General features: G+C 36.7%; 1 protein-coding gene across 2 annotated transcripts in view; it reads right to left on the reverse strand.

Moving 5' to 3' along the window:
* The window catches only part of CFAP299 (cilia and flagella associated protein 299), a 623,597-nt gene that overhangs the window by 19,182 nt on the left and 592,085 nt on the right, over nt 1-12,330 (reverse strand). For both annotated transcript variants that reach the window (XM_082389447.1, XM_082389448.1), the window contains exon 5: nt 6,923-7,052. In XM_082389447.1, coding sequence (XP_082245573.1) covers nt 6,923-7,052 — 130 coding nt within the window. The remainder of the gene's footprint in view (nt 1-6,922; nt 7,053-12,330) is intronic.

Genomic DNA, 12,330 nt, shown 5'->3' on the forward strand with positions numbered 1-12,330 from the left:
TTAAAAAATACAAATTCCTGGGCCTTGCCACAGAACAATGCAGTTTGAACCTCTCGGGGGTGCAGCCTAGTGTTCTCCTGATTGGCTGGTGTGAGGAGAGAGGAAGGGGAAATGCTGTATAGAAGTGAAGGAAATTGTTACTAGTCAAGCCATGGTGGGCTGGATTTTGATGAAGAGCTCTTGTGATAACAGCCTGCATTCCAAAGTAGCACATTTTTATGTTTGAACAGTTGTGATTTTTCAAAAATAGGAGACTGGATTGGGGAGCGCCTGCTGTATAGACAGGAGTATTGATATGTAAAGAGAAAAGAAATACATCCTGCTAAATCAATGCACAGTCTGCACTGCATAATGTCCAAGTTCTGTGACACTCAGGGTGAACCAGAAAGGTTCATGCTATAATAATGTCTTTTGTTTCAATTTCCTACATCTAATAGAAACCACGCATCTCTAAGATCTTTTAACATTTTTGTTTGTTTGTTTGCTTGTTTTGTTATCAGCTATTTATCAGGGAACTATATTCAAATGCACTCCATTAGACACTAAACAAAGTAACAAAAAAGAGCCTCTGTCTTACTGAATTTCACATTTTTCATACAATTGATTTTCTTTTGCACACCAATTGGAGTTTAGCCAACAGAAAAATAACCTCCTTTCAAAATGTCTTAATCATTTTTGTACTCAGAAATTTTGATTCCAAGTCATAAAACAAATGGTACAGATTTTCATTGAACTGTGCAGAATGGCAAAAACTCATTAGATTTGGCTTCCACTCTTGGAGTTCAATTTTCTCTCGAAACTTCTCTGCTATTTCTCTCCTTCCTGTACCTTGGTCTCAACCCTGCTTGCAGTTAAGAATCACCTGAGAGCTTTTAAAAAGTATGGATGCCCAGGCCTTCCACCCAGATGAATCTTTGGACATCAAATATTCTAAAACTTTCTGGGTGATTCTGATGTCTGGCCCATGCTGAGAATGACTCTTCAGCCAAAAGGAGCTCCTCTCCCTTCCCACGTAGCCGCATGCTCTGTGCTTCCACACCTTTTATGTGATGTTCCTTCCTATCAGAATACTCCTCGGCTCCAGTCCTCATGTTTTCACCATACTCATCCTTCAAGGTCCAGTTCAGATGCTATCTCTTCCATTAACTTTTTTTTGAACGCCTTAGGTCCAAAGGAACTTCTGCCTCCTTTGAATTCTTAGAGCATTTTCTTTCCTCTCAGGTCACTTTCCAGCTTGCCATTTCTGTGCGTATTTTATGTTCTCACCCACCCACCAATTAACCTATAAGCTTTTTAGGGCAAGAAACCCACCTTTCTGGTTCACTTTTTATACCTCACAGTGCCCAGTAGTTACTCAGTAAACATCAGATGAGGAACAGGAGGGTGGAAGGAAGAATGAAGAGGCGACAGACTGACTAACATCTGTCCAGCTCACCTGTTTCTCTATACTCATCCAGCACTAGAACTAACTCTCTTTCTCTTTCCTAAGTGTTGGAGTAAAGTGAGATCTCTCAACCACTTTTTCTTCATCGATATATTCTCTAAGTTTTGTCTTTACCTGGATGGCCAGGTAGTTGCGATACTAAAAACGTAACTCAGAAACATCCTAACTATGGTAGGGCCCCTAATTCTGGTGCTCTTTGCTCTTCACCTGGATTACTGTTATGCTCTCATCTTCTCCAGTCTTTCTCCCTAGTCTGTCGTAATCTACACCCTCTCATCTCCTTAAAACACAACTTTCTTCTCGTTATTTCCCTGCACAAGAGCCTGGGCATATTTCTCTATTTCCTGTCAAGTCTACTCCAAGGTCCTCATCAGTCTTGCATTCAAGGCTTTTCATGACCTTTCCATGCTCAAGTCCCATTCTGCTCCTTCTCCAAACCAATTCAGCAGCCAAATCGAACTATTTAGGGTTTTCTTTGCCTTTGTTTTACACTCATCAACCTTATCTTTGTTAATAGGTTTCATTCCTGGCATTATCTTCCTCTCCATCTCTATGAGTTCAATTCTTAATCATTCTTCAATTTCAGTTAAAAGATTACCTCCTCTATTAATAATCACCTAATAATCCCCAATGCTGTCCCTTCACCATCCCCTTTCCACTGGCTCCTGCCTCAGATCAAAAGTCATCTCTTCTTCCACTGAATCCCCAAAGCATTTCTCTTTTTGCAACATATTACTTTCTTCCTTATGTTGCAGTTATATTTTTTACATGCCTGTTTCCTTAAAAATCTTTCAAGCACTTAAAGGGCAAGGGTTGAACTCTTGCTCATCTTTACATTCCCTATGGTGTCTCAAATTTATGTTTAAGCTCCATCGCTGGATTCTACTAATGATGGACTCTGTGACCTTGAGCAAGTCATTTAACCTGTTTGTGTCAATCTGTTCATAAATCAAAAACATATTCTAATTTAACAGTGTTAATTTGAGACAGCTTAAATTACATATTCCTGGGACTGCACAAGAACACTTGAAAGCACATACCAAAATAAAGGTTTCTGCATAACCTCAACAAAGCCTAAAATTACGGCCACACTAGCTGTTTCCACCGATAAGTTCCTGTAATTTGTTTTCTGACTTACTTGGATCAATACAGAGCGGTGTGACTGTACCCTTTCTAGCTATCACTGTTACCTCAAGCATCAGTGACATAATCCACTCCTCAACTTTGAATTACTATGGCATTATATTTGTGTGTTTGGAGGGAATCATTCATTTAATCATTTGTTCCATGAATATTTATTAAGTACCTATTAACCAGACATTTTTCCAGGTGATGGGTTCTCACATTAGTAAATAGAAGAGGGGAGGGGAAAGGAAAAAAGCTGGTGTAACTGTGGAAGATTTTTCCTATTTTAACCATTTTATACATTCTCTCATCTTATTAGTAGATCATGAAGGTTTTAGACCACCTATGTTAGGCTAAGACTCAAAGCAAACTCTTTCAGGTTAACGTTTCCTAAAAGCAAAAGAAAAATGCCTAGTTTTTCTCATTTGTCCAGATAATGCAGAGGAGTGAGTGCAAAGTGCGTCCCCTCAATCCTTCTAAAGATAATACAATGGAAACATTTTGGTGGGTGTGAATCACTTAGACAAGCATTCTTCACTCAAAAATAGAAACTGACCTTATTTGTTCCAGATGTTATACAGCTGCAGGGAAGTTAAAGCCAGTGGTCCTGTTTTCAGTGCAACCAAACTCTTATTGCATTGGGAATTTCTTAACCAATGAACTCATATTACTTGTTCTAAGACCTGCACAATTTTCTTTTTTCCACTCTTACCATTCACAAACAACTATGTTTCATAGGAACCATGCTTAAGAATTAATGAGTCTACATCTGTGTTGTACAAAGGAAACACATCCTGTTTACCAGTGTTTCCACTTTTCATTCATCTTGACCACTTTAATTTTAAGCATAAAATATTTCAAAGAGAGTACTTGAAGGAAACGAAAAGGAGAGTTGAGTTGTATTGTTCTTACAACATTTTATAGCACTTTAACTATGGAGTTATTAGAAGGTGTTCATCTTAGGAAGAATTGTCAGCAAAATTATTAAGAAGAATACTGACTATAAAAACGTAACTCGTATCATTGTTTGTAGTTCAAAAAACTTGACATATTAGCTTATTTCTTGACTCTCCTGCAGGCCTGTAAGAGCTGCTATGTGGATACATGAAATATAAAAGGATCATGGCTCTTTGACGAGGGTGAAAAAGCTAAGAAATCAGGTAGGTGATGTACATGCTACTTTTATATCTAGTCCATAAAAATGAAAATATATGTGTTATATTTTATTTGAGAACACTTGTGTTTGGGAACAGAGTACCAGATCTCTTGAGATTATTGTGTTTTTATAGATAAGACTTTTTCAAATTGTGGTTCATGGCAATCTACAGCAGAATCACACTGGCCACTTATGAAAATATGTACTTCTGGGCCCAGTTGAGTCAGAATCTCTGTGAATCAGGTCTGAGCCTGTAGAGGGACTCCAGAAATCAGAAAACAATGATAACAACAACAAAAACAGACTCTCATTGTCCAGTTGTGAACAGTAAAGCCTAGGGAGGTAAAGTGAATTTCTCAAGGCCATACAGCCAGTTAATAGTAAAGTAAGGCCTAGAATTTTATTTATTAATGCTGAGACCGACATTCTTTTCCAGTAAGTTTTTATCTTTAAAAAGATAAGCTTAAAATAAAATTTAAAGAAATAGAAGTACCCAAATATCATTGGATGTCTCACCCAATAATTCTTTACTTTTATCATTAATTAACCAAATCCTTGTTCATTCTCCAAGATTTTGGAAGTGCCTTTCCTTCAGACTCATCATGAATCTTTTGAGTTACAATTAAAATCTTCCAGGAAAAAAGAGGAAGATGTTATATTTCATGGATTGTTGACTAAGTCTTTGAAAGATCATGATTGATTATTCTGTAAATCCGTGTTTTAGTTAAAGTTATTTGAACCAGTCAAGCAGCAGTTTGGATTCAATAATGATTCTTCAAAGACATAGACAAAAACTCTAATGCATGACATACATTCTTGATATATGTATATGGCATCAGTTAAAATAGAGCCCTAAAAGAGTCTGTGTGATGTCATTCAAAACTGATTCAAAAATTTGTTTCATACATCTTAATGATGCTATAAATTAATTTATATCTTTTCTTATGTACATAGTTCAGCCTTTGAAAAGGAAAAGACTCTGTGAATTCTATTTATTAAGTTTTCTGTAATTTGCCTCAAATGATAACATTTTGACACCCATCTATGATGAGTATAGAGGCACCACCAGAGAGAAGATGCACTCATAAACTTCTCTGCTATTCATAGATTCATAATAAATATGGCCCTACTGATGTTCAGGTCCAGTCCCTCATCTTACTAATGAGAAACCTGAGAACAAAAAAAAAGAGTAGTGTTCTTTTGAAGGAGATAGCGTTGTGTCAGAAACTGTCACCCTGGTTGTTAACTCTAACTCTCCCCCTCCCTTGAGGGAATGTAAGCTGTGGGGAAGTGTTATCTTTGTCTCACAGGAAACCACCAGAAGAGAAAAACAGGAGGCCACCAGAACTGGTTAGAACCGGTCAAATCTAAAATGGCTGATGACCTGGTCTTCAGTAGACCTTGAGCCCCATCATACGCTCATTGTAATACACGAGCATGCTAAGTGACACGACTGCCGGTGGCCATAACAGGAAGTATCGCACCATAGAAGGAAAAAAAGGAGGTGGCAACCAGTTCCAGGAAGAACCCCGCCTATTCCCGGAAAGCCAATGCATATGCCTCACTGCCATTAACCTTACCGTTAGAAATCTTGCCTTGCTCACCCCCTGACTAGAAGTTGATTTGTGAACTAAGTTCCGGCTTCTCCATTCTCTGGCCATTGAATAAAGCTTGTGTTATTTCAATCTCAGCATCAGTTTTGTTATTGCCTGTGCAAATCTGAACAGGAAAAGAAGCTCCCCTGCCAAGGCAGGAGTCTTCAGCCAGGCTAGGGCACAAGGGTGGGGGGGGGTGGTCCATAAGGCCAATCTGGGAACAAAACTGCTAGTTGTCTACCCAAACCTCTCTTCTCCCTTTTGTAGAACTCTTGTTTCTAGCTGGACATATGGCTACCTAAATAAAGATTACATTTCCTAGCCTTCCATGTAGCAAGATATGGCCATGTGACTAAGCTCTTGCCATGGAACATAAGTGACCATGAGTGTGGTAGCTTTGGGGAAACTTCCTTACAAGGCAGTGGGGGCATGTTCTTTGTACCTACTCACCTTCTTCCATACATTCTGTTTAAAAGGTGTTTGTTTTGGCTGGAGATCTATGTTGGCCTAAGAGGATGAGGGCCACCTTGGCCCAGATGACAGTGTAGCTGCCACTCCAACTTTGGACAGCCACTATCTAGACTAACAAGTGGGAGAGAAAGAAGTCTCTGTTCTCTTTAAGCCACCAGCTTGGGGTTTCTTGTATTTGGAGCTGTATCTGATTCAGACCAGAATCTATTTCTTGCTACAAAATTTCCTTTATTCATTTTTTGAGCACATAGTTACTAAGTACTGTTTATGAGCAAAGAACTACATTAAGTGGATATGAAACAAAATATTTTTTATTTTGAAAAACTTTTTCAAAATTTTTAGAATCAGACTCCCCTTTACCTTCGGTCCATCCTTTACCTACCCCAGGCCTATCACACAATTTCTATTCTTTCACTATGAAGAACTATTTTTCTTGACTTTGGATTTTAGACTGATACTGTCATGTGAGTAACATGTTTTTCAAAAGTTAAAAAAAAAAACCACCAAAGCAATCCAAGCACATACGACTTTTACGTTTCAACATTCGACCCCAGCTATATGACAAATCATGATTAAAAGTCATGATGTAAATGCAGTCTTTGAAAATATGTAAGATGTAAACATTTGTCTTTGAACAAATCCAAAATATCATGGAAAATGTTTTTAAAATATTTAAATCAAATGGATTTTCTAAGTTAATGCTCAGAAATGCACTAAACACAATACTGTTTTCAGTGTTAGTCACATAAAAAAAGGTACATATGTGAAGTGAGGGTCTCTCTTCCCTAAATGACTCATCTCCCCATTCAGAGCAGAAAGTGACTGGACTCCCCAGAATTAGAGCAAACAGACTTGCTGCCACTGGCCCCCTGACCTAATTCTGCTGTCAGGCCTGGAGAAGTGTTCCCACATGTGAGTTCCATTTAAATTCCCCCCAAATTCTTCCTTGTTGATTTCTGATAATTTATTGCTTTGAAGTTTTTTTCTTTAAAGATAGTAGATGCTCTAAGTTTCCACATAGCTTTTCACTTCTAAATTTAAAAGCTTAAGATCAAATATTTAATAATTTTTGAAAGATGGTAGAGATACAATAAAATTTGAGGAGACACCTAAGTGTAAAAGCAGACTTACCTTAGGGTCCACGTTGAGAATTTTTCTGTCTCTTTTGTATTTGAAAAGTAAGCCTTCTGGATTATCGGCAATCACTTGGTAGTTGGGAGTTGAATTCCAAACAGCAACATGACTGTCCCAGTTGTAAAAACTATAGAAATAAATATTTATTAGGAATTAATATGCATAATGAATTAAATTGACAAATATATTTCAGAAAATATTTGGGGCAGTTCAGCTTCAAAATAAATGGATAGGATCACAGTCTATACAACCATGTAGACCACATGTGTGATTAAAATTCTTGCAGAAAAGATTAGACTGGGTTATTTTCAAATCATTTAGATACATATTTATGACTGTTTTGCATGATTTCCTGGTTTGGACACTCTAGGACCTAGGACCTATTCCAGTATCATATTCCCAGGAAGTCAAGAAGAAAATTGTTGCAATTTAAGGCTATTTTTTCTAGTTCAGACTCTTCAGGATATTGAGTATTCAGGGTATTAAGAGACTGTTTACTGGAAGGAAAGGCAGGCTAAGTCATTTCTTTTCATTCAAAACAAATTAATTCATTCCTTTAAGGTTCTATTTTTCAATAATATGTTTCCCAGGCAGTAAGAAAACTACTTGTGTTTGAGACGTTACCAGAGGCCAGACATGATGTGATGTATTCTACAACAACACCCATACGAATTTGCTCTTATTTCACAAATAAGGCAAGGATACTATGGGAGTTCAACCAGCATAGTTAACACCCTGCAACTAATACATCATAGGGCTAATATTTCAACCCAGATCTGTGTGTTTCAAAGCATACGCATGTTCTTTCTACTGTTCAACATTGCCTGTTCAATCCCTTCTTTGGATGTTCGTCTATGGAAACTTTCTATTTTTTTCCACCTCTCATTTTATACCTACTTGTCAAAAACAAATATAATGCTGTTACGTGCATTGGAAGTATCCTCAATACACTTATTTTTACATATCTTATTCCCATTAACATATCTCTAATATTATGTTTGCTTTTAAAATGACAGCCACAGAGATAAGTCATGTAGAGCTCACAGCCCAGTATGCCTCTCAAATATTTGTAATATTTATTTTTAATCATTTTCCCCTTATCCTATTTCTGGGTTGTTTTTCCCTCTATTACTCCTCTTCTTCATTTTGAAAGAGTAGATTTCATTGCTTAAACTCACTCTGAATTACATTGTTTTCTGAGGCATCACCTTTTTGCTACTACCTGAAAATGTAATATGTTTGCCCTCAAATTTTTTAATACTCAGAAAAAACTGATTATATAGATCATATATTCATATCTTTGGGGGTGCATATTAGTGAGAACTATTCTCTCTCTTCCCCTCTTACTCCTTCTATGGCCAAGACATAGGAGTGTTTGCCCTTTCTGAGGCACAGAGTTAGGAAAAGTGGTTTTCCAACAATCTTTGTCTGTTTAATCAAGCCTCCACAAGAGAGCAGGAATGACTATCTGATTAGTGAATTGAGAAAAGGAGCTGAACATTCATGGCTTTCTAGGTCCTCACTTTAGCTAGCTTTCATGAGTGAAGTTTATCATGGCAGGCTCAATGCCCAATAGGGTGATGATAGGAGAGCAGCCTATAGTACTGGTGATAAATTCAATCCAGTGGTAAAAGTATTACAAGCCAATTTGACTAGGCACCCAAGCTGGGTCCCCCAATTCAGTTTAATTCATAATAAAGAAGATAAATTGACCTCCATCCTCCAGGCTGTTCAGTTAGGAGATTCACAAATTGGAATAGGGGACATGGGTATGATCCTCAACCTTACATATATATATATATATATATACACACACACACTCACACACACACATACATATATTTCTGAGATATATAGATATACATAATCCCAATAAAATGCTTGAGTCATAGTTATACTCAGAGTGGCACAGTTTATATCACACATTCTTATCTTGTTGCTCAGACCTCAAATTAAAAGCCTTATTGAAGTACAGGCAGATTTTATATATATACACTTTATCTAAAGAAGTTAATTTGTGTAGCACGTGGTACTTTTGATGAACTGATTTGGATTGTTAGTCAATACTTTTGTTTTCCTAGGCTGGGAAGGGAAACAGGTTTCGTTTCACATGCCAATTCTGATAGCTAATAATTATTAGTATTTAATAAAGATAACTAACTTATTTAATAAGCACCATGTGTTGGGTACTGTTCTGAGACTAATGAATCTATTATCTCATCAACCTTACTGTCAACACCATGAGGTAGGCATAAAACTATCCCCTTTTATACAGGCAGAGCCCAGGTGATCTTGAAATGTACTTGTGGATGAAGATGAGGGACTGGATTTGAGAAGACACTGAAAAGTGGATTTAATGGTTATGAGAAAGACATCAATGAGATAAGAGTCTAGGATTACTCTTAGATTTCTGGTTTGAATACCTAAGTGGATGGAATTATTTACTAGGAAATAAAATACAAGGTAAGGAACAGATTGCAGGAGGTGGGGTGGGGGCGTGTAGTTCAGTTTTAGACGTCTTGAACTTGAAATCCTTATGAAATATCCAAGAAAATGAAAGCAAGGATCTTGGTTTGTGTTGTTTACTGCCCTATTTCCAATTCCTTTTTTCAGCCCATGCCTCACAATGGTAGATGCTAAATGCATATTAATGGAAGAAATAGATAATGGATGAATTTCTGAAGTTAGAGAGTTTTCTTAGATGGAGTAATGTATCTAGAAGTATCAGCAGTATTTAAATTCAAAGAGGTGACTGAGATGGACAAAGGAGAAGATGGAGATAAGAATGAAATCTGGAACATCAATTTTATCGGGTAGGAAGAGGAATCAGCAAAAGAGAGTAAAAAGCAGTGACCTGAAGCATCAGAAAGAACCAGGAAGGAGTTACTTTGTTGCAAAAACTGAAGAGAGGAGAATATATCAAGAAATAGTACTTTAAGAAAGACAACAGTGTCAAATGCCTCATATATTAGATAAGGAATGAAGAGAGTTCATCGAAATTTGCACTTGGAAGGATATTACAGGAAAAGCAGTTGCAGTAAAATGGTGGGAGCAAAATTCAGTTATAGAGAATTTAAGGGAAGATGAGAACAGATTGCTGAATAAAAAATTCCTTTAGTAATTTAGTTATAAAGGAAACAAGAAATCTAGGGCAGCACTGGGGATACAAAAATTTAAAGGTCAGCTTTTTTTTAAAAAGATGAAATATTCTTGAATATGTTTCCATGGTGTGAAGAAGGAAAAGTAGAGAAAGCAGGATCCTAAAGAGGCAGGAGCTATAAAAAGGCTTTGCCATAAAAAATTCTATATGAGAAGATGTATCTAATATACAACAGAACTATGATATTCCTATATCTATGTAGGTTAATTTGATTTTAGCAAGAACCCTGCATATTATTTATTACTATTCCTATTATATAGATGAGCGAACTGGAACTAAGAGAAGATAATAAAAAATTTGAAGTTTACATTACTAGTTAGTAGTAGAATACAGTCTCAGACCTAGTCTATAGAATCTAAAACAAGTACGTTTTCTAAAAATTTTTATTTTATTGTGGTAAGAACACTTAACAGGAGACTTGCCCCCTTAACAAATTTTTAAGTGTACAATACATTATGTTGACCATAAGTACGATGCTGTACAGCAGAGCCTTATAGCTTATTCATCTTGTTTAAGTGAAACTTTATGCCTGTTGATTATTAACTCCTCAATTCCCCCTCCTCCCCAGCCCCAGGTAACCACCATTCCATTCTTTGAGTCTATGAATCTGACTACTTTAGATACCTCATATAAGTGAAATCATACAGTATTTGTCTTCCTGTGACTGGCTTATTTCACTTTTCATAATGCCCTCAAGGTTCATTCGTGTTGTCACATATTGCAGAATTTCCGTCTTTTTTAAGGTTGAATAATATTCCATTGTATGTATATACCACATTTTCTTTTTCCATTCATTTGTCAATGGACATTTAGGTAGTTTCCACATCTTGACTGTTGTGAATAGTTTCTTTTAGACCACATATAGTTGAGTGTTGTTTTTTTTTTTTTTTTTAATTAATTAATTAATTTATTTTTCGCTGTGTTGGATCTTCGTTTCTGTGCGAGGGCTTTCTCTAGCTGCGGCAAGTGGGGGCCACTCTTCATCGCGGTGCGCGGGCCTCTCAGTATCGCAGCCTCTCTTGTTGCGGAGCGCAGGCTCCAGACGCGCAGGCTCAGCAACTGTGGCTCACGGGCCCAGTCGCTCTGCGGCATGTGGGATCCTCCCAGACCAGGGCTCAAACCCGTGTCCCCTGCATCGGCAGGCAGACTCTCAACCACTGCACCACACAGGGAAGCCCGAGTGTTGTTTTTTAAAATCCATTTAGCCACTCTGTCTTTTGATTGGGGAGTTTAATCCATTTATACTTAAAGCAGTTATTGATAGGGAAGGATTCACTCTTGCCATTTTATTAATTGTTGTCTGTTAGTCTTGGAGTTCTTTTGTCTGTCTTTTCCTCTCTTGCTGTCTTCCTTTTTGTTTTGTTAATTTTTTTATTGATATATTTTGAATACTTGATCTTTTTCTTTTGTGTATCTTCTATAAGTATTTTTTTGTAGTTACCTTGGGGTTAACATAAAATATCTTATAGTTGTAAATGTTAATTTTAAGATGATAATAACAAGTTTAATCACATACACAAACTTTACATTTTAACTTCCCCCATCCATGTACTTTATGCTATTGTCAAAATTTATATCTATTCATGCTGTGTATCTTTTTTTTGTTATAATTATTTTTAATACTTTTGTCTCATAATTTTTATAGTAGAATTAAAAGTGATTTACCCACTGCCATTACAGTAATACACTACTCTGAATTTTTTAATATATATTTACCTTTATCAATGAGTCTCATACTTTCTTATGCTATCATGTTTCTTTTTACATCCTTTCATTTTAATTTGAAGAACTTCCTTTAGCATTTTTTGTAGGGCAAATCTAGTGGTGGTGAACTTTCTGAGCATATTTTCTGTGTGGGAAAGTCTTTATCTCTTCTTCATTATTGAAGGACAGTTTTTCTGGGCATATTACTCTTTGGTAGTAGCTCTTTTCTGTCAGCAGTGTGAGTCTATCATCCCACTCCCTTCTGGCCTGCAAGGTTTCTATTGAAAATCTGTTAATTGTCTTATAAGAAGGGGAGGACGGTCCATAGAATGTGACAAGTTGCTTTTCTCTTGCTTCTTTCAAAATTCTCTGTCTTTGATTTTTTGGCAATTTAATTATAATGTGTGTCTTGAAGTAGATTTCTTTGATTTATCTGATTGGTGTCCCTTAAGCCTTTTGGATTTGGATGCCCATTTCCTTCCCCAGATTTTGGAAGTTTTCAGTCATTATTTCTTTGAATAAGTTTTCTCATCCTTTATCT

Source organism: Balaenoptera borealis (genome assembly GCF_965194805.1).
Source record: "Balaenoptera borealis genome assembly, chromosome: 4".
Classification (NCBI taxonomy): domain Eukaryota; kingdom Metazoa; phylum Chordata; class Mammalia; order Artiodactyla; family Balaenopteridae; genus Balaenoptera; species Balaenoptera borealis.